Source organism: Podarcis bocagei, assembly GCF_964188305.1.
Source record: "Podarcis bocagei genome assembly, chromosome: 11".
NCBI classification, from domain to species: domain Eukaryota; kingdom Metazoa; phylum Chordata; class Lepidosauria; order Squamata; family Lacertidae; genus Podarcis; species Podarcis bocagei.
The window spans coordinates 22,857,167-22,881,034 of NC_138136.1; the positions used below are offsets into that span (position 1 = coordinate 22,857,167).

Genomic DNA, 23,868 nt, shown 5'->3' on the forward strand with positions numbered 1-23,868 from the left:
AGGTGAGTATGCCCTCTTAATGGTGCTAAATTTGCATTATGAACCAAGAGTGTGAGTGTGTGTTTTCAGCACCTTTTTGGGGAATGTTCTCTCCTCACAGATCTGACAAGTGTCAACCCTGGCGGGTTTTTGGTGCCAGTTAAAAACCATTTTTATCCACTCAGGTTTTGGGCAGAACTAGTTGTGGGGGTAGGCAGCTTTTCCCTGCTGGAATCACTGGTATGTGATATGTGATTATGGGTTTATGTCAGGCATAGACAAACTTGGCCCTCCAGATGTTTTGGGACTACAGCTCCCATCACCCCTAGCTAACAGGACCAGTGGTCAGGGATGATGGGAATTGTAGTCTCAAAACATCCGGTAGGCCGAGTTTGTCTATGCCTGGTTTATGTTATTTATTCTTGGTATTTTGCATTTGTTTTTATACATTGTGCCCTACTTTGGGATGGTTTTAATAAACAGTGGGCTAAATTGCCAAAACAAACTATTTAAATATCTCATATATCTCATCAATCACTTTATATTCCTGTGCATACCATCTTCATGTTTTATGATATAGCAGTATATACTTTCATATTTAAAAAAACATTCTCCATTTAATCCTTTATGTCCAACCATTTTCTATAATCCCAGTAAAAGCAGAAGCACTTTGCACTCAAAACTCTAAATTCTCATCTACTTCATAACTTACTCCAAAAGCCATCCTGCATCTCTGCCAGTTCCACAAATACTTCAAGATCCATGATGCTGTACCCACTGATGACAAAAGTGCATGCAAATCTGCCATTTTTTTTAACTTCACAGAAAATTTATACCACAATGCTACATGCTCTGGTGGATTTTACAAGGGAAAATGTAGCAGCACTAAAAATGCCGCTCCATTATATGAAGCAATCACAATAATTATTTAAATGAAAGCATCCATTTAAAGGTGACAATATTGCACAGCATAGGTACACTTCAATAGTTTTATTTAAGTTTGTTTCTTCAAACAAATTTTAATTAGGCTAAGGTTACCTTTATTTTTTTACATCTGTTTGTATTTACTGCTCATAACTATTCTAAATAAGATTTGGTGTCCAACCTTACCACTACACTCACAAGCAATAAATACTTTCGGCTCAATTTAATCTCTCAACTACCAACTGAGTCACTGAGACAGAGTCAGAACAAGCAACTATGAGTCCGTGGCGCCAGCGCTCTAGACCCCAATCCTGTTAAATTCACCTTTTCCTTTGTTGCTCTCATTTTTCTCAAACATCCTCCCCTCCCTGCTAACAATCTTAAGAGCAACTCTGTTCTGATCAGATCCCTAAATTCTGAAGTCACTGGGTTTTTGTTTTCCTCTATGTAGCCACAAACTGATTTTGTGACCCCCCACATTCTCAACATGTTCCTGAACTGACTTCATCACTCACTTCTCTCAGGCACACACACACACACACACACACACACACACACACACACACACAGACAGACACATACGTACGTGTTCGAAACTCCCATTGTTCTAGGCGCATTTTGCAACAGGGAACTTCATTAGGGTGAGCAGTTTTTTAGTTCTGGGTGCAGTACTGCGACTAATTCAGATTAAAATTGCAGAGTGGAAGGAAAAGTGGGCCTTTTTCTGCCTCCCCACTTCCAGCTGCTCTCTGAAGACTGGGGAAGAGACCCTCTTAAGAATATTAGAGGGGTGGGCAGGGGAAGGACTAGACCATGTGAAAAATGATTGTAATATTTTAGCAGCAATTCATTCATTTTCAGCTTTGTATTCTTGTTATTAAAAAAAGTGTGCCTGGACATTCTGTTGTTGCATCCATAACCTAGATTTAAGGAGCCATTTAGCTCCTAGCTTTCATATCTCTGTTTCTAATACTGCACAAACACTCATGGTTGGTGAACATATGCTGCTGTCCCTATTCTTTCAACTATTTTCCTTATTAGGCAGTATAAAATAAAGCATAGTATTTTTCATAGCACAGGTGGTTCTCTTAAACTAGTATATTGTCTTGCTGCTGACCTAATGCCATAAAACACAAGGTGAGGACTCCGAGCAAACCCAATGAAATCAGTTCACTTAACTATACCGATTTCAATGTCACTACACAAAGTACGTAGGTTACATATCATATCACAGCTTGGGTGATAACCTATGGGGGGAAAAACTACTAATGGCAGCAAATGGCAATACATTAAAGTCCGGTTGATTTTCAAAGTTATGTAAGGACTCTCTTGCAACCTGAAGAGGCAGAACACACCCCCCAAAATGGCAAGATCTATAGGTAACCTGTAAGAAACTGAGTATGTCACAAGCTGTATGTCATCTACCACAACCACCATGTATAAATATCAGCTAAATAAACAAGCATGAGCCTGAAAAAGATTTATTTATCAGCTGAATTCAACAGTAAAAATATTTCCTGAAAAATCACAACAAAAAGCCTACAAACAGTATCTGACTACACACAAGTCTGGAAGGGGTAAAGCAAAGAGAGGCACTAGAAGAAATCTGATTAAAATTAAAGATAGCACAGACCTCTGCCTGCTCTCTCCTGACGAGTTATGACAGTTCCTAGACTTTTTGACCTTTGCTGCATTTATTTATTGTAGTACAGTGGCCAAGAGCATAAATTATGAAATGAAGGTTCTTGATTTCAAGCTCAAGTTTTTAGTACGGAATAATAAAGTTGTGCAAGCTTAAAAGACCGTTGTAAGAAATGGTTAAAAATGATATTGGAAGTACTTTCAGCACACTGAGTAAAAGTTAGTTGAATACAATCCAGTGTACACCCACTGAAATTAATGGACCTAAGTTAGTCATGGTCATTAATTTCAATGGGTGTACTCTGGGTAAAAGTTAACTTAATATAACTTTTTATATTTCTATAGTACACTGCAGTAAATTTTACCCTTCTTAAGAAGTCAGAAACATGTACCAAATTTTAAGCCAAACCTTTACAGAATCTTGAAGCCTATATTTTCCAACATCTTTTTAAAATGTCCTAAGCACTTTTCTTCAAATGTATCAAGGATTTCTGCAAATATTACAATTGTGGTAGAAGAATCAATAGGTGACATTCAAAGGTGTTTCCCACTTGTGGAATTAATATCCACTCACCTAATGGGACTTCTTTCCCCTGCAGCCCCAAAATTTGGTCTTGAACTGGCTCCCACTCTCAGACAAAAGACTCAGAGGACTCTCAACTCAGGAAATCCCAAAGGATTTATTGATAATTCAGCACACAGTCTCAGTATCAGCTCAAGTACAGAATACATCGTTCATGAGAGTTCTAGGATCATGGCTAGGCATAAGCAGGCACCATCACAGGACCGGTCGGTTATGTGGTTCTCATCCCCAGCAAAAACCTTGCAAGGAAGCACTCCTACAAGGGGAGCTGCTGGGTCTGTTCAGATGGTGGCATGTCTTTTGTGATGGGTACAGAGTCCAACTCCCTACCTCTAACTCAGCTGGCTTGGCCGAATGGCTACCTGCCTCCTTGGCTACCCTGGAAACTTTGTGCTCAGGAGACTGAATAGGAACTGACCCAACAGACTCCTGCTCCCTTACAGAAGAATTCAGAAGCAGTGCCACACGACCCTCTTCTCCATCACTACTGGAAACTTCCCCACCCCCAGTTGAGGCTCTTGTCCTCTGACAGATCCTGCCATGCCTACCCTTGTCCTGGCTGTGGCCCATGACAGCTCCGAAGGTTGAGTTGAAAGACCCATGGCTGCAGATAAAGAAAGCCCTGCTGAATGCACTTGTGGCACTGGATAATCACCTAGTACCTACACCAGGTAATCAGACCATGGGTTTTTATCTAGCACAGATATGCAAGAAAGATATACAGTGGGACCTCGGGTTACATACGCTTAAGGTTACATATGCTTCAAGTTAGACTCCGCTAACCCAGAAATAGTGCTTCAGGTTAAGAACTTTGCTTCAGGGTGAGAACAGAAATCATGCTCTGGCGGCGCGGCGGCAGCAGGAGGCCCCATTAGCTAAAGTGGTGCTTCAGGTTAAGAACCGTTTCAGGTTAAGAATGGACCTCCGGAACGAATTAAGTACTTAACCCGAGATACCACTGTAACCGCATTGTCTGTTCCAAAATTAAGTTTACAGTCATACCTCGGGTTGAAGTTTCTTCAGGTTGAGCGCTTTCGGGTCGCGCTCCATGGCGACCCGGAAGTAACGGAACATATTACTTCCAGGTTTCACCGCTCGTGCATACACAGACGGTCAAAATGACGTCACGTGCATGCGCGAAAGTGGCGAATCGCGACTCGCACACACGGGTTGTGTTTACTTCAGGATGCGAACGGGGCTTCAGAACGGATCCTGTTCGTATCCAGAGGTACCACTGTACATGCATTTTTAACACCACCCATAGCCTCCTCATCAACATTATATCCAAGAAGACAGTTCTGATGTTTATACAAACAATTCTGTAAGACAGGCAACACCTAAATTGCAACCTTTGCAAACTAACCAGACGTTCTATGGTGACAACCCATAACCCTCTGAAATGCTCTACATCAGCCTCAACCTGGTGCCCTTCTGATGGTTTGGATACAACTCCCTTTGGCTCCAGCCATCCTATTTAGGACTAATGGGGGTTGTGCTTCAAACATCTGGAGTGCATCAAGTTGGCATGCAACCCTCTTGAGACCTATCAAAAATTACCTCGGACGTTCGTAAGCAGAAGGTAAGGCGGCTGTACAATCTTTGCTGAGCCTCAAAGTATTTATTGCTGAGCAATAAATACTTAAGCCGTACTTGGGCTAGACCACTCATTGCCTCTTCTCCCCCACTCAAGTATTATTGGTTACGGTTGCCATACCGAATGAGACTATCAAAAATGCTGATCTCATGGCAAAACAAAGCATGTGAAGAACTTCCATAGTCTAGAAAAGAGCAATTCAGAGTCTCCATGACACTATTGGCAAACTATTGGTATTATTATTAGAAGCTGCACAAACACCACTTCCAGTTCCATTTCCTTCCAATTCCTCAGGTTAGAAAAGAGAAAGGGGTCATGACCACAGGTTTCATAGCCCTGCTTTGCTGAACGCAGGGCAGTACTATCAGGGCTACCCCTACGGCTGCAATCCCAGTACTAGTGGCCCTTATGACAGCAACGGAGATATCTGCTGTAACTATTACCACAGACAACTAGGCAATTACAAAGTTTCAGTGTTATTCACTTCTGTACAAACTTGCACACAACATACTAATTTAAAACACCACATTTCTGAACTAGATAAGATACCTATAATATTAATAAAGAGGTATTCCTAGTGTTTCTTCTTGAAATGAGCTAGAGTTCAACCCCAAAAAAGCATCAAACTGCAAATTCTGAAACACTACAGTAATCAATTCTTTCACCTAGTTTATTTGCTACCAATATTGTTGTTCAATATTGAGAAACACTGAAGTATATCAAGACATTATGCTACACAGATACTATGCAATAGTATAATACACAGTACACAGTATAGTATAGTACAGAGATACTATGCAATACTAAGACATTTCCAACCATAAGCAGTGTCAGCTTTTTTAAAAAAAAAAGAGAGAGAATAAATTATGTTTTGCTTAACCCTACTGCTCAGTGCTTCTGTGACTATTTCACAGCAGATTAAAAAGGCATTGTCATGGTTACCTTTCTTAGCTAGAGGTGTATCTATCACCTTCATTGTAGAGCTTTCAGCAGATGCTGAAGACACACCTCTTTACTTTGGTCTTTGACATCCTTTATTTATTTATTTAAACTGTGTTGGTTCATTATTTTAATGATATTGTCTGATACTAAATTGTATGACTATATTGTTGTAACTCGCCATGAGACATTATGGTGAGGGCTACGTAAGTAATCCTATAAATAAATATGTATTTAAGTGTCTGGTTATTAGAGCAGTTTTTCAAGCAAAGCATAAGCTTTGAGATGAGATATAGATGGTACTTTGTTTTCTCAATGTTGCCCTATTGCTAAATCCTCAAATGTATTTCTTTTTAAAAAACAAACTATGGCTTTAGACTTGGCATATCAAAAAATGCAAACATAAATGAAATGACACTGCTTTGGGGGTTATCTATAACTTTTCTTCCTCCCACCCAAGCTTCCTATTCTAATTTCTTCATAAATCATGAACTATCCTATTTTTATGGGTTAAATTTGCTTTATTTTTATTTCATAAAATGTATACACTGTAAATAAGAAAACCTCATCTCTATTTACAAAAAAGGATAAAACATTAACTAAAAATTAATTTACTGCAACTATACCACCTTGATTTTGTAATTTTAGCAAGTCCTGTAATATCTCTCTGAAACGGAATAGTTTCGTTTTTAAAAAAATCAAAACAATAGTAGAACTTTTAACATTCTGCGTATTCTCATGCATTAAGAAAGAAAGCATTTACCTTGGCTGTTTACTCAGTTCTATGACAGTCTTGTGTGGCAAAGAGTCCTGTGTAGACTGCGCATCATCCTTCCAATGGGAAAAATGTTGAGGTTACTTGCAGATACAACACAGAGCATAAGAAGAAAAGTCTATTTGAAAATTCACCAAGGCTGCAACCCTGTACCCACTTATCTGGCAGTAAGTCTCATGGAACCCAGTGGATAGGACTGTGCTGCTGAACAGAGTTGAGCCTACCATGACACAGAACTCATGGAGTCATTCGAATCCCATTCACTTTATTTTTAAGGAAGTATACTGATCCCTCTTTAATTTTAAATGTTTTGAGGGTGGCTTATAAAATTTAGTAATAAAATCAAATCCACCAATAAAATGGCTTGGGATCCAAATATATGAATGAGTGCCTCTTTCCATACTAATTCTCCTATGCTTTGAGACCTTCAGGGACCTCCTTATTTCAGAAGGCATCAGTCAATATGGAAGGCTACTTCAGTGGCAACGTCCTGGGCCTTTGGAACATCCTCCCCAATATTGCAAATCTTCTGGTGCCATGTAAAATCCTTGTTTACTGACCCAGGTGTTTCAAATCCATTGCAAATTAATTTTATGCACTGCACTTTATACTTTCGTTTTTGTATTACCATGACTGATGGTCCACTGCCCTCAAATTCTAAGGGTGCGGAAAAAATGTTTAAGCCACCACCACAAGATAAAGCAGATAAAAGGAAGCACTGAAGTGATCTCAGCAAGAATTAACAGGTAGCAAGCCACACACCACTGAGAGAGCCTCTCCCCATCACTATCTGCCTCAACCTCAGATGACGAAGACACCTGGAAGAAGGGACCTGAAGTAGGTATCAGTGCACAAATAGTTCAAGTTGAAGTAAATGATTGCTCTAGGCAACTCAGCTCCCCAGTCTGGGAATTTGGAACTCTTTAATCATGCAAATTATACAAGATGTGATTTGTTATGCTTTCATGCTACAGTTTCATACAGTCAAGCTATTTTAAACTCAAATAAGAAATAACCATAACATTACTTGGGGGGGGGGGTTCATTTTTGTTCACTATTTAACTATTTGAGAAGCCAACTGGCAATTGTTATAACCAGTCACAGTACCTACCATGTTGCAAGCACAGTCAGTTTAGGTGTAACATTCACTGTACTACTGTACTACAACTTAACTTGGTCACCCAGTATAATTGTATTATACAGTACCTTGTAAACAATGTAGGCATCTAACAGTGTCCGTTCACTCAAAGAATGAATTTGTCAATGAAACAGGATGGGGAGGGATGCCATTTTCAGCAATTTTCCCTCCCCCTGCAACTCCCCTAAATCTGCTCAGGGGGTTTGAAAGGAACACTGAAAATTATCTCCCTTCTCCCATGCCACTGACATTCTTTTCATCAAGAGGACACCATTGAACACCGCGTAAAGTAAATGGCTAATAAGTTCACCAGCAAAATTTAGCACATTCCTTCTCCCAAACTTTTTCTTTATGGTATGATTACAAAAAAATGTTGTCCAGGCTGCATTAGGTGCCAGGTGAGGTGCATAATGCAGCCAACCATTTCATGCTAAGAACCTAAAACAAGACTGGCCTATTCACCAACACAACTGTGGCCCCCTGCAAAGAATTTCTTCATGATTATTGCCATAAACTCACCATTGTAAGAAATGGGGTTGATGGGTTGTAACGATACGTTTCTTGGTCCTTTAGAATAAGAACGTGAGCAGAATCACTGATAATTTTCTTCACGTTTATTAACGAATGGAATAGCCTGTGAACAAAATAAATACTGCAGCTGTGGGAGGTTGGATTCAAGCATTCTTTATGTTAAAGGGCTACCAAAAAAGCAGCAATTACTAAGTGTTGACTAACACAAAGCTATTAATATGCTTACTTAAATATAAAATCAAGAGAAGTTTGTCCAAAATAGGAGACCAAATAATCAGATCTCCCCTCAAGCCAAGAAATAGCCCAGAGGCAGTATGAAATGCGTGACACTTACCTAGTGCCATAATCCACAACAACCCAGTCTTTAGCTGTTCCTGTGATAGCATCATGATGTTGAAAAAGTCCCAAGTTTCTTCTCGCCTCTGTTAGTAATTTGTAGTGGTCCACCAAAGGAAATACTTTCATTTTCTCGTTTTTTTTAGACTGTACCAGAGCCAAGGAGTAAAGAATTTCAGCAGCCCTGAAACAAAAAAATATAATTTTTTTTAAAAAAATGTTTATAATATTTGTATACCAACCTTTCAACATAAAGGTTCCCCAAGAGGTTTCCATAATACAACTGAACAAGACTTACAACATCCTATTATTCACTTCAGCATTAGGTCAATGAGAAGCTACTTTCTTTCAAGGGTCTGAAACACAAGGCTAACAAAGCCTTAAGTATAAAAACTTGTTTATGTTTAGAACTAATTAAAATACACCTAGCATCTATTGCAAGTTCTGGTTCTGTTTTCCTCAAGCACATTTTATAAGTTGTCAAGTGATCAAGTCTTCGCTAACTTTCTCTTAAGCTACTTTCTGCTATACGCAAAGCCATTAGAGCAGACCGTTTTGGGAAAGGGATTAAACTGGACCCAGTGGTATGTACAAAGACACACACCTGACCATTCAATACCGTCTTCATCAGCAGTATGTCATGCAAACTAAGAAATCCCTAGCTAGCTCTCGGGGGTAAGGCAACAAGAAAGCAACCTAACTCGCTTCTAACATCAAATTATCTTTGCACAATAGGGTCCACCATTGACTACAGAGCTAAGTATTCATACAAGTTGTTTTTAACTATTTGAAAGAACCCTCTTTGGTGTGGTGTGCCATTTTCCCACTCCACCTACATTTCCTTTCCCAAGAAGAACTCAAAGTACAAGAAATGCTAGAAAACTCCAAACGTATCAAACACATTTGCTGAAATATGGGAGGATATAAACAGGAGATGTGTAACTCCCCGAACACACAAACACCAGTGTTCACAGGCAAATGGAAGCACCAACCTTTCTTTCCAACCACCCTAGCACTTCCTTCCAAAAAAAGGGTTGCAAGACCAATCATGCCGGTCAATCTGGCCCTTTAGCTAGAGGACTAACCCAGCACACCTAGTCCCACAATGGATTGTTCAGGAAAACAGGCACAAGATCAGTACAACTGGCAGTAACCCCACGTTTGAAGTAGTGCAAACTAACTCAACCCCCTGCCCAAAAAAGCCAGTGACCCTACTTACCTTAAATATGACTCTAGAATCCTATCTAGGCGTTTGTAGAAGGGGCGTGAAGTAAAATATCCACTCCAGTAATGATTATCTCTGTCTGCATATGTGAAGAAATCGCCACTCAGAACAGGAAACACTGAATTACTGTTCTTTTCATCCAAATTACTAGCTTTACGGAGAGCCTCAAAATAATCTGACAAAGTCCCAAACTGAGCCTGAAGCAAATTAAAATATGGTATATAAGTTCTTTACACTGCGTTCAGTCGAAGCACATTCTGTTCTTGGAGACTGACGTTTTTGGCAGGCATCTGCTGTTCCGTTTCAGTACTGAAGCTCACGTTGCTTCCATTAGCTCTGGAATGGAACCTACCTTCATCCTTTCTCCACCCCACCCCACCTTCTCTGAATACATAAATCATGAATCTTCAAGTCTGAGAATTTATAGAGAGAGTCTAAGAATTATGTGTTCATGCGTACAGTAAGCCAGCAAATTACATGGGAGTTACGTCCCAGGGTTCACGACTGGTCAAAACTGTGTATAGTCAAAACATGCTGAGTGCCATGGCGGGTGGGACTGCCAAATACTCACACACACACACACCTGCCCCCACCCGTTTTACATGTCAAGCATGTAAAGTCACCTGAATACGACTTAGTTGTATATCACCCACATATTCTTAAAACATGTGTAGGAATATGTTTACTATGAAGTATATTCCTCTGTGTTCAAGGTGGCTTACTGCACCTGGATTCATTCTAGAGTTCTTTCTATCACTGAGAATGCATAACCAACCAGCAAATAAGCAAAACTGAAGTTTAAATGAACCGTGAAGGAAATGAAATCCATTTAACAACTGACTTATAGTAGGACTGTACCTTACCTTAACATGGAACTCTGGGTGAGAATTCATGTAATCAAAAAGCTTCTGATAATTTTGATACTGCTGATCCCATTCTGAACTCTCAGTGTAGCGGAAATCATCTCCCAGTGGAGCCAACAAAACTTTGGTGCGGAAAAGCTTCGATTTCTTTCTATACTGATCTAAAATTATCCATGCCCTTGGGGAAAATAATAAAATTTGAGGGGGAAAGATAGAATAAGTGAATAAACCAACATGAACAGATATTTTGCAACAATACTCATTCTTACTAAGTCTGCAAAATTTCACCCAAATGGGGTGAATTAAAGTTTTCTAAAAGAGTTATGGCAGCCAAGTTGATTTGATTCCAATAGTTCTGACCTACAGTTCTGACATCAGAAGTGAGGAGGAAGAGCAGCTGGACTGATTTTTTTAAAATAATGATTGCAAGTTGCAGCACAACTCTTCAAAATAAATAAATAAACTGGTGCAACCCAGTCCTATGCGTGCTTCTTGAAAACAAAGTTCCACCAAGTTCAATGTGACAATATTCCAAAGTATATATAAGGCTGTAGCCTTAGATGATTTGTGTTTAGTCAGTACAAGGAGACAAATACAATGCTTCTAAGAGTAACTTGATGGTAAAAGAACCAATGCATCTACAAAACACATATCAATGAAATTTCAACATTTAATATTGTTTCTCAACCTATTTAGGTTTTATAGTTTAAATTCCATGCAAATCACATGTATTACATTTAATTCCATGTAATTTCCTCTCCGATGAAGATGAAGAAGAGTTTGGATTTGATATCCCGCCTTTCACTCCCTTTAAGGAGTCTCAAGGCGGCTAACATTCTCCTTTCCCTTCCTCCCCCACAACAAACACTCTGTGAGGTGAGTGGGGCTGAGAGACTTCAGAGAAGTGTGACTGGCCCAAGGTCACCCAGCAGCTGCATGTGGAGGAGCGGAGACACGAACCCGGTTTCCCAGATTACGAGACTACCACCCTTAACCACTACACCACACTGGCTCTCCTGTTCTCAAGTTCATCTAATCTTTGCAGTTCACTGTCCATAAGTACAGTGATACCTCGGGTTACAGACGCTTCAGGTTACAGACTCCACTAACCCAGAAATGGTACCTTGGGTTAAGAACTTTGCTTCAGGATGAGAACAGAAATCATGCGGCGGCAGCGGGTGGCCCCATTAGTGGTACCTCAGGTTAAGAACAGTTTCAGGTTAAGAATGGACCTCCAGAACGAATTAAGTTCTTAACCCGAGGTGCCACTGTAACATATTTCCCCCCACATCCACTAAAATCAACAGATTCTTTTTTTAAAGGATTCGTTTTTTAAAACAATGATGGATGACAGCAGACTTAGGTGTCTGTACTATAAAAACTGTCTACATCCCAATCCACCGAGAACACCCTTTGAAGAAATTGAGAGCTTCTGTCGTACGACAGAAAGGATATTCAGCTCAAGGAATGCTTCCAAGAGCTTTAGTTTAAGAAAATCCCAGGACAGTTGCAACAATCATAAAACACACTTAGTCAAAAACATAGGGTAAAAATAGTAAAGTTAAAACAAACTCAGTTTGCCCACAGGGAGATCTGCATAAGCAAAAAGATAATTTACCCAGCTTAGAAAAGAAATCAAATTGGGTGCCAGATAAGTCCGATGGGGTGGGGTTGTCAATGCAGTGCATTCTCTCCTGTTATCACTTGTCTCCCTTCAAAATAGGAGGAGGGAAGAGACCTCTGGTATTAGTATTCATCCAGGCTCATGTGAGGCATTAATGGTCCTTATAATATTTAGCTAGTAAAGAATTCTCAACTAGGTTTATTATCATTTCCTAGTTTTGTATATATGTCCCAATTCTTCAGAACTGCCACAAGATATGAAACACTTCAGAAGAAAACAATAAGGATCAAAGGACATCAAAAGCAATAGAGGTTCACAAACCTCCGGAAGTCCATTCTTAAACCAAAGCATTATTAAACCAAGGCACGCTTTCCCTAATGAGGCCTCCCACTGCCGGTGCCCTTCCACGGTTCGGCTTCCGTTCTTAGACCGAGGTAAAGTTTGCAAACCGGGACACTACTTCTGGTTTTGCGGAGTTCGTAAACTGAATAGTTCGTAAAACAGGGCTGTTCGTAGACTGAGGTACCACAGTTGTACCTTGGATCCCAAACACCTTGCGAGTCAAACGTTTTGGCTCCCGAACGCCGCAAACCCGGAAGTGAGTGTTGCGGTTTGTAAACGTTCTTTGGAACCCAAACATCCGAAGGGGCTTCTGCTGCTTCCTGCAGCAAATCAGAAGCTGTGCTTTGGTTTCTGAATGTTTTGGAAGTCGAACAGTCTTCTGGAACGTATTCCGTTCGACTTCCAAGGTACGACTGTATTGTAAAGCCTATTCCAAATTAATGATTGTTCAAAGACAAGGTGCAGCTCCCTGAACAAAGTGAGATTTCATCCCAAGGGATTCAGGGCCATCGGCACCGTATGAGACAAGCCACCTGCAGGGTCAGTAAGATCACCCATACCTCTTGACAAAGCCAACTTTTATTCATATTAAAATTATTTAATTTCCACATCCTACATACTTTGAATTTAGATGGTTGACATTGTTCCAAGATATGACTGGCCATGAAATTAATGGGCAGCACTGTGTACTTACCTGTGATGAATGTTTCCAGAATGAATGGCTTCAGGAGGAACTCTCCAGGGACAACTGACTCTTCCTCCAGGAAGGCGCTTAAAATCAAATTGGCAGCAAATTTTAGGATCTGGTCCACAAGTGTGAGGAATATCATAGCTATAAAAAGGCATCATGTGGCAGAGAATATCCGTATTAGATCCCAAATCTAGAATTAAAATAGGCAAGATAAAGATAAAAGGAATACTCTGTCCTTTCTCATTCATATCTCATTCATGCCCATTACATGACATGCCTTTTCTCTAACCAGAACAACATTTCAGATAATTTTTATTTCCACCAGTAAAACATGGTAAAGGTAAAGAACCCCTGGATGGTTAAGTCCAGTCAAAGGGTGACTATGGGATTGTGGCGCTCATCTCACTTTCAGGCTGAGGGAGCCGGCGTTTGTCCACAGACAGCTTTCTGGGTCATGTGGCCAGCATGACTAAACTGCTTCTGGCACAACGGAACACTGTGACGGAAACCAGAACACAGGGAAAGGCCGTTTACCTTCCCGCTGCAGTGGTACCTATTTATCTACTTGCACTGTCATGCTTTCAAACTGCTAGGTTGGCAGGAGCTAGGACAGAGCAACAGGAGCACACCCCACCACGGGGATTCGAACCGCTGACCTTCTGATCGGCAAGCCCAAGAGGCTCAGTGGTTTAGACCACAGTGCCATCTGCATCCCATTTCCACCAGTAATTAGCTCCAGGTATGCTCTTTGGCCTGTACTTTTTTTGACAAGTCTACTGACGTAATACGGAAGTCCATGTGTGGTATCTATGTCACTTTAGGCCATGTCTCCCTAGGTCTGTTATTTAGTGCGCCCATTTAGAAGGACCCATCATGAGCCAAAAAACTGTCATTCCATCTTATCAGCTGACAGAATTAGTACTTTAATAATTTCCCATTCTATAATCTGAAATTGCAGTTGGAAGGCCTTTGGAAGACTGTTGGACCACAGCCAACTGTAACAAGTTTTGCAGCTATAAATGGTCTTATGACATAAGCTACCTCCCATACCTATGGGCCTGGTAAGCTTTGCAAACCTGGCAATGATACCCAAACTGCTAATAATTCGCCACACAGCAAAAATAATTCACTGTATATTCAATCCAGTAAGCTTCTGTTATTCGAGTTAACATGGTGACCAGATTTATTGCTCACAAATATTTCAATAACTCAGCGACTTAAAGATAAATATAACAGTGTTAAGTAAAGGATAGTGCAGAGAAACCCAGCGAAATACAATGCCAGGTAACCCTGAAATGCCAAATTCAATACGGAAGAGATTGAAACAGCTTCAGAAGCAACAGGTCTAAGCCCCAGCTCAAAAACATAGAAACGCCATCTTAATAAAGCAGTCTATCATTAGAGACTTACAAACATTGTGTTTCTAAAAAGGAGACTTTGAAAGTTGATCATCTTCATCAGTGCATTTAAGCTAACCCAGGTGGGGGGGGGGAGGGAATGTTTCCAATCCTTAGACCCAACCCATCTACTCCAAGCTTTCCTCAATTTTTATTTTATAAAATTCCTTTATTATCTTTGTTAGCACTGTCTACTCTGCAGAGGCAAAGAAGGAAGGGAAACCAAGCAGCCCCCAAAATAGGGTAAACTAAATTTTGATCAATTCCACCACCCAGTTTTACTCAATGGATTTTTTTCAAAGCAATGTCAAAAATTTTGCCTGCTGAACACAAAACAAGAATACTGGCAAATACAGTGGTACCCCGCAAGACGAACGCCTCGCGAGACGAAAAACTCGCAAAAAGAAAGGTTTTTTCGTTTTCGAGTTGCCTTGCAAGACGAATTTCCCTATGGGCTTGCTTCGCAAAACGAAGCTTGCCCCGGGGACAGTGGGTCTTCTCTTTTGAAGCAAGGGGCGGCGGGGAGATCGCTTCTCCCCACCGCCCCTTGCTTCAAAAGAGGTCCGGGGGCAGCGGGAAGCGCTCCCGCTGCCCCCGGACCTCTTTTGAAGCAAGCGGCTGCGGGGAGATCGCTTCTCTCCGCAGCCGCTTGCTTCAAAAGAGGTCCCGGACCTCTTTTGAAGCAAGGGGCTGCGGGGGGATCGCTTCTCCCGGTGCTCCGAAGCGGGGCGGGGGGGCGGGAACACCTTCCCCCACCGCCCCGCTTCAGAACGGTGTTCCGAAGCGGGGTGGGGGGGCGGGAACACCTGCCCCAGCCGCCGGGCTTCGTAGCGCTGCTGCGAAGCCGGCGGGGGGGGCGGAAACACCTGCCCCAGCCACCCCGCTTCGGAACGCTGCTCCGAAGCGGGGTGGGGGGGCGGGAACACCTTCTGAAGGCGGGTGGGGGGCGAAAGTCTTTGTCCCCCCTGCCTGCCTTCCCAGGGGCTTTTAAATCACCCCGGACAGCGGAGAAGTCCTCCGCTGTCCCGGGGCGATTTTAAAATGCCGCCCGCCAGCATTTTAAGATCGCCCGGACAGCGGAGGAGTCCTCCGCTGTCCCAGGGTTTTTTAAAATGCTGGGGGTGGGAAGAAAAGCCCTTGTCCCCCCCCCCAGCCTTCAGAAGAGGTCCGGGGACAGACTGTCCCCGGACCTGGTCTGAAGGCGGTTTCCCTAGGAACGCATTAATTGATTTTCAATGCATTCCTATGGGAAACCGTGCATCGCAAGACGAAAAAACCGCAAGACGAAGAGACTTGCGGAACGAATTAATTTCGTCTTGCGAGGCACCACTGTAGTCTGTTTAGAGCCATAACCACACTTTCTTGAGCCACAGATACAATCATAATCTCGTTTGTTGCATAATTTTAAATCCCTTAATTATATATTGTACATTGGCCTTGGGGTTCTTTGTAGTATTGCTTAACAATATGTTGTGTGCTTTGCTTATTAGTTCTTGTTGTGTATGTCAAACTTTGAAATTGGCAAGTGTGCTGTACAAAGAATTCGGGACACTACATTTCCTTGCATAAATTTAACATGCCAAATATAGTTGAGACAACTTCCTACAGCAATGGAGGATTAAGTTTAATAAGACAGTTTTCTGGTGCCAAATAGTTTCCAGGCTAGGTCTGCCATATGTCCGGATTTTTCTGGACATTACCAGGATTTTCAAAGGTGGAATTGACATCCAGAGGAATTTTTGAAAAGCAGCGCTTTGTCCTGGATCTTAGGCAAGTCAACCTTTGGGGTGCCCTGATTTTTACTTTTTGAAATATGGCAACTTTAGCCCAGGCACTTTCCAACATTTGTTTGCCTCTGTAAGTATAACCTTTGCCTCTGTCTCAAATAGAAAGAACTGCTTGAAACACTTTCCATCTTCAGTTTTCCAAAGCAAACTCCAATTATTCCTCAATCACTAAGGACAAAGAAAGAATCTCTTTGTTTGCCAGCATGAGCTTTAAATAGCCATATTACATAGTCACTCCTGGCTTTTCAAACTTTAAGGTGCTGCTTTCAGTACTTTATGTGATATGACATAGGTGAGCTCCACATGCAATTTCTTGAAGGTCACTGAGCATTTTCAGAGTTCTGTAAAAGTAACACTCATTTAACACCTTAACATCCTTGTGACCTGCAATCTGGAAATAGCTAAAAGGAGTATAAAGAAATGTCAAAAATAATCCTATTTTCCACTGCTGATCCCTTCCCCATGACATGGCTTCAATGAACACTGACCAACCTGATTACAATTATTGTATATTTTAACCTACTATCCACCACAGTTTTCAAGAAAAAATCTGTTATGAAGACCTGTTTTGACAATTCCAGTGCAAGATTAACGCTGGGCAAGTGTGAACGCTGTACTAAACCATGGTTTAATTCTAAATGGCGGCGCCTCAGCATGCCTGAGAGAAGCAGATTCACATATTTCCCTCTACCCCGTGCTAAACGTTAACCAACCACTGTTGTAAGTCAGAATTCCTGACTTATCCATAAAACTAAGTCAAGGTTATTTGAAACTGAAAGCAAACATGACAGAAGGTCTCCTCCTGACTGCAAGAGACTTAGGCTCCATCACATAGCGCTAAACCATGGTTTAGCATTATGTGCAAACCAGCCCATTATCTTTTCATTTCTGAATAGCTATATTTTTGTGTTTCAGCAAAACCGAGCAAGACTCCTGCAGCACCTTACAAACTGAAATTTATTATAGTATGAGCTTTCATTAGACCAGTGTTTCCCAACCGGTGTTCCGCGGCACACTAGTGTGCCGTGAGACATCGGCTGGTGTGCCGTGGGAGGGAGGCGGGCGAGTCGGGCGGCGAGAGGCGGCGGCGGCGAGGATCCGCGTCGAGCCGGGGGCGGCTCCGCGGTGGTGGTGCCGAGCGGCGGGGCAGCGCGCGCAAAAGGGAGGAGCGCGAGACAGCGGAGGAGGAGGAGGCCGGCATGTCCGGGCAGCAGCAGCAACAACAGCAGCAGCAACTCCCGGCGACGGCTCCTCAAGCCCCGCCGCCGCCCCCTCCTCCGCCCGCTATCGCCGCCACCACCACAACAGCCGCCGCCGCCTCAGCTGCCGCCGTCCCTCAGTCCCTCGCTCTGCTGCCTCCTCCCACCCCGGCAAGGGGGAGGGAAAAAACTTTCACTTTTGTGCGTCCCTCCCGGCGTGACGCTGCGCGCTGATGTCACGGGGCGGGGCTTTAATGGTGGTGTGCCGCGAGATTTTTTTCCGGTAAACAGGTGTGCCGTTGCCCAAAAACGTTTGGGAAACACTGCATTAGACTAAAGTCTAGTGCATCGGATGAATAGTGTATTGCATGTAGTTCTATAAATCATTTTGAAGTTACAAATTAGTTCTGAAGATAGCAACATAGAAAACTGTATTATCTATTAAATGTTCCGGGTCAAAGCAAGACCTTTCAGTTTCAAAGTATTTGTTGCTATGACAGTTCTTGGCATAAGGTCATGCAAAAAAAGAATACATACCCCAATTCTGTCTCCAGAAAAATTCTAGTGTCTTCTGGGCTGCATGATACTTTTTAATTGAATAATGAACTCTCTGTATAAGCATATTGGAAAATCCAGTGCGTTTCAAAAGATAAGCCATGGTTGGTGAATGTCCAAAGGGATCAACTGCCCAACCAGATTTTGGTTTCACTCCTAATAAAAAAAGAATACATGTTGAAAATGCACGCCATAGTGGAATAAAAATGAAAGTGCACCTTGTCTTGCACAGTTAAGATCTCATCCTATAGAAACTCAAATCCTTACCACTTAACTACGTTAAAAGAGGGGGGGGGCAGAAATTTAATTTACTTATCAGGGAAGAGCTTTTATAATTCGGCTAGTGTTTGTTTATGCACCTGCGGATTCACAGAAAATAAATATTTTTTTTCTCGTATCAAAAATGTCTGGCTCGCACCCCTAACCAATTATGCAAGAATGAAAACAAAACAGTATGGCTAAAAATGACATTCCACTTGTCTACAGGACTGCAATTATACTTTACTAATTGAAGTTGTTGTTTTTCAAGTGGCATTTATTTTAAGGATTCTTTCTATGCAATTTTTAATTGCTTAAGTTTCGAATTAAACATTGGGAATGTCAAGACTGCAATCTCTTAATAATTAAGAGACTAGCATGCTCATCCTCCCACATGTAAAGTCACCCTCCTTTTTTAAAAGAAACTAACCACCTTGCACTATTATGTCGGCACCAATTTTAACCATTAGTAGATCAATCATGTTTTTTTTCTTCAAAGCAGGGCACTTTGAAGCTTGCCGTGATTAGGATTACACTACAATAGATTATGACCAGGAAAGCATTTAAAAATGATTACTATGGCAAACCACTGCAGTATATGGATAAAAATAATCAATAGCAATAAGTAACTGAATTGTTTATTTTGATCTGTAGGTGGTAAAAATCTGCTGCATTAACAGTGTTAGGCTTAAGTGAGTTCTCTTATGTGTTTTCACAATGACATCTGCTTCCTCTATAACTCTGGTATGGTAAAGCGAGTTTCACCATATAAAACTCAAAGGTACACTATTACATAAACTAACAACAGTTATTTATAACTTTCCTGCAACTAATGTACAGTGGTACCTTGGTTTAAGAACAGCTTAGTTTATGAACAACTTGGATTGAGAACGCTGCAAACCCAGAAGTAGGTGTTTTGGTGTGTGAACTTTGCCGTGGAATAAGAACATGTTTCGCTTCCTGTTGAGTGTGTTCCATTTGTAAACTGAGTCCCACTGAGTCCCCCACTGCTATGGGAAAGCATGCCTTGGTTTAAGAACGGACTTCCGGAATGGATTAAGTTTGTATACCAAGGTTGTCAATATTGAAAATGCAATCATTTAATTAACGGAAAACAGTTTTTCTAAAATACTGTTAATGAAATAAAGTACCTTGTCACAATGAAATCACAAGGCAAAAGTTACATGAACCCACCTAGTGCCTTCTCTAGCCATTGATGCCCTTCTATCAGCTGGTCAATTATAGCAAAATAGTGAGCAGACGCTTCGTCAGGCATGACCCATCCCCCTGTTACAATTTCAAACTGTCCATCTTCAATTAACCTGAAAAACATATTTACTGAACTTTTATTCATGCATGTAACTATTTCCAATCAATATGTTATCTGGAGTAGCAACATACAGTGGTGGCAGCAATGATACTTAAATATTAACAATACTTCACCATGCCATAGATGTTGTGGTGAAAGAAGAATGGCAACTTAAGTTGACAGAATACGCGCAGCTTGCAGACTTAACATACAGAATAAGAGAACAATGAGAACATACGTTTAGAGAAGACTGGAAAACATTGATTGAATATATGAGAAATAATTGTGTACAGCTGAAAACGCTGGCAGCATTAAGATAAACTCAACAGTGTTAATAAGCTTTGATGGATGCAATAATGGAATACTGAATAGTATAGTTTTTGTAAAATATGCAGGGTTTATGATATGTAACACGAACCATGGAAAGAGAAGTCATTTATATCTTAAGGATGTAAAAATGAGTATTTTAAATTGTAAAACAGAAAATTTAATAAAAATTATATACAAACAACAATACTTTCACCATGCAACAAGACCATTCTTAGCCCTCTGTAAAATGTTAAGAAGCAGATTCTATTAGGAATCATATACACAATTAACCATCTTTCTTGGTATGGAACATCTTCTAACGATAAAATCATTTTCAAGGTGACTGGTCCGAAACTCAGCAGCATTGAGCCCCGCACCCTCAGCCCATCAACTGACGTCACCCAGTGACATCAGCGGATGGACAGGTGGCTGTGGTTTGGGGTGATTGGCCTGTGAAACAGAGTCTTCACCCCTTGTCTAAAACCTGCTTTACTCAAGCTTTGGAAGAGCTGAACTCTCAATTCTATAGAAACCGAAATGCTCTAAAAGCTTCAGCTTTGACCGCTCTGAACAGCACCCTCTTGAAATAAGAATGGCCACAGGGAGTATCTTAAATCAAACTTAAGCACTTTTTCACTCCTAACGTATTTCCATTGTGTAGCTGGCATGTTCAGTGGGATTAAGACAGTGTGACTTAAATCAGTGGGTTCAATAAAGTGCAACTGTTGACAGACTGTGCTTATATTTTAAACATGGGTGGATTGTCTGTCCTCCCCCCACCTATTATAAAAAGATGTTTCATTCTCAAGTTGCTGTACTAACCTGAGTTAGCAATAGTTTACCCTCGTTTGTTTAGAAAAGGTTGGCAGGTAATCTATCTCTAGAAAGCAGCTATTTATATGACACAGGCAATTCACCTGGAATACCCATCCCTCTGCCCATGTCCAGATTTTAAAAGCCATATCCCTTGGACTAAATTAAGAAAAACAGGAAGATTGAGACGGAGTTAATTTCCTTTGGGCCCTTTTCCACTTCCTTCTCCCTCAAACCCGTAGGCAGCTGCCAGTTCTAGTTTTTATTCATGAGAATAAATAAACTCTTTGCTCAAGCTTCCTCATCATTCCCTTCAATACTTGTTCCTCAGAGAAGATGACCACTAAAAGTAGCTCACATAGTGCGGACAGCAGAATTTGTAGACGAAAAGCCAATGGAAAAGTGTGTCCAAAAATGGGCTCCAAGGGGAACACACTGCAGATTTTATCAACTTCTGCCCTAATAACGTATGTGCAGACAAATCTGAAACAAATGTTGAACATTCCAATTTGTGTGGCTGTGAAAAATGAAAGTATATATATTTACACTGTTATTCCTAAAGCGTGAAATCCATGCACGGAAATTCACTTTGATCTAGCTTCTGTGTCTTAATGCAAGTCAAAAGTGTCTAATTGCCAATTACCAAGTCATTATAAATTAGCAGCAGTATCAAAGAGGACTTTCTTACAATCAATAAATAATTTGTTGATTAGTACCTCTTCTTCTTTTTAAATTGAGACTAACAGGATTTTTAACAGAATGTGAGGATCCCACAAATTATGTTCTAGCTCAGTAGCCCAAGAGGTTCCTTCATTGCTGCAAAAAACTTTTGGAGCAGGCAGGCTGAGTGTCCCGGACATTAAGGAGATCCAGAGACACCCCAGTAATAGAATTTACATTGCCATATACAGTACCCGGTCCTTCTTCCAATCTAAGGCTTCTCTTCCTCAGCACAGATCAAGCATCTTAGCTAGGCCCTGCAAGCATTTCCCTTCTTTACTGTTTATGCTGGATTTTGGTGGAAGGTACTGTGCTCCTAGCTCAAGTTGGCAGAGCACGAGACTCTTACTCTTAGGGTTGTGGGTTCAAGCCCCACGTTGGGAAAAGGATCCCTGCGTTGCAAGGGGTTGGCCTAGATGACTCTCATGGTCCCTTCCAACTCTTTAATTCTATGATTCCTTGACACAAAATGGCAAACACAGAGGAGTCAAGTTTGCGGCAAGAAAAAGGCACACCACAATTTGCCATGGCAGCTAAATGAATCTCCCTGCCTGTTGCTGTATCACAAATTCAGCATCTGAGTACAGTGGTACCTCGGGTTACGTACGCTTCAGGTTACAGACGCTTCAGGTTACAGACTCCGCTAACCCAGAAATAGTGCTTCAGGTTAAGAACTTTGCTTCAGGATGAGAACAGAAATTGTGCAGAAGCAGAGTGGCGGCCCCATTAGCTAAAGTGGTGCTTCAGGTTAAGAACAGTTTCAGGTTAAGAACGGACCTCCGGAACGAATTAAGTACTTAACCCGAGGTACCACTGTACTACCAAATGTTGGGGAGCCAAACAACAAAGGATACTGATCACCGCCATCACCCTGCTTGTGACGGGCAAGTATCTGAAACAGAACACTGGACTAGACAGGCAGTTCGTATAGAATAAAATGCTGAGCATTAAAAAAAAAATACACTCTCTCTCCAGCATCAACTTTTTAAGGCACTAATTGGAAAGGCTCTCACTGATTTGAACTACATTGCTTCTGGATATCAACCTAGAGGTGTTATCAAGCAGGTTGTAATGAACACTCAGAATACCAATATGCTTGTTTTGCATGCAAAATATACTAAGCCATAAAGCTCACTATTGAAAAATTATGCATCATGACAACACTATTTGGGACAATACCATAGCAAAGAATGCTGCAAGCCAAATCTCTTTCAAAGGGTTTCAAGAAAAATGAATGTTGATCCGTATGCTTTGTGTCAGCAACACAAAGTTAATTTGCATCTCTCTGTGGAGTTAAGAGCACCAGATCTGATGCAGTAATTTCATTTTCACTTGTCATTCTATTTTCACTTTCCAGTCCTGTGATTTAGTCACACTCGTCAATCAGCCTCGAGAACTGTCCCCACTTGACTTGTACGCAGTGCTAATAAAGCTACGCTGCCCTGCCCTTTGGTCCGTGGCATGCACTTGAATACTTATTGGGAAGGCTCCTGCCAACAACTTGCCACATTCGCTACAGCATTGTTAATGCTTCCGGTTTCAGAAACAGAAAATTCAGCTGAAGCTACAACAAATGAGTGACAACCACATGAAAGAAAACAGCAAAGAAACAGTAAAACCATTGGGAGAAAAATGCCTAATTCAACAACTTTCTAGAGTAGCTGAATACTGGCATTTCTGTACCTTAAAAGCCAGCCAAATAACCACCTTATTGCAGGTTTGGTTTTTTTTGTTTAAGTGGTAACCCATGACACTGTTTTCACTGAAGAATTAAGAATTGCTTGTGCCACCACTTAAGATTTCTGCTCCGAAGTGTTCATCTTATGGCGCTTGGTAATTTAACTGTTAAGGAATTCCACTAAATTGTATATCGGGGGGGGGGGGGGTCCCAGATACAGCAACATGTTAGAACTCTACAATTTATGAACCTGTGAATAACGAAAACAACTATAGTTAATATTGATGTGCCTTTAGGGCCTCTGACAGAATGGGAGGCATATACATATACATACAATAAATAGATAAAATATACAGACCTTTTCACAGCATCCTTCTTCTGACTATCTATTCCATCCCACCACTTGGAAAAATAAGAGATTTCAGACCATATAAATTTCCTCCCTTTGTCTTCTTGCAGCTTTAGAACCATGTTATTGAGAATATGCTGCGTCTGATCTCTAAAGTAGTCATCAAATGTCTTCAGCCAGCCTTTTAATCATAAAAAGATCACACAGTGACTAAATTAAGTAGAATACAAGATTTACCAGAAACAATAGTCAAGAGTCATTTACCTGACTAAGGTTACACTGGAAGCATTTTGCAGACTGGCAGTGACA

General features: G+C 41.2%; 1 protein-coding gene across 1 annotated transcript in view; it reads right to left on the bottom strand.

The window, feature by feature from the left end:
- Window positions 1–23,868, bottom strand: part of MAN2A1 (mannosidase alpha class 2A member 1) — a 60,122-nt gene that overhangs the window by 20,714 nt on the left and 15,540 nt on the right. Inside the window, exons 4-12 of the mRNA XM_081213574.1 lie at window positions 23,569–23,740; window positions 19,576–19,703; window positions 18,106–18,279; window positions 13,189–13,375; window positions 10,529–10,706; window positions 9,660–9,862; window positions 8,439–8,624; window positions 8,093–8,207; window positions 6,424–6,491 (exon numbers count right to left, since the gene is read on the bottom strand). Coding sequence (XP_081069700.1) covers window positions 6,424–6,491; window positions 8,093–8,207; window positions 8,439–8,624; window positions 9,660–9,862; window positions 10,529–10,706; window positions 13,189–13,375; window positions 18,106–18,279; window positions 19,576–19,703; window positions 23,569–23,740 — 1,411 coding nt within the window. The remainder of the gene's footprint in view (window positions 1–6,423; window positions 6,492–8,092; window positions 8,208–8,438; window positions 8,625–9,659; window positions 9,863–10,528; window positions 10,707–13,188; window positions 13,376–18,105; window positions 18,280–19,575; window positions 19,704–23,568; window positions 23,741–23,868) is intronic.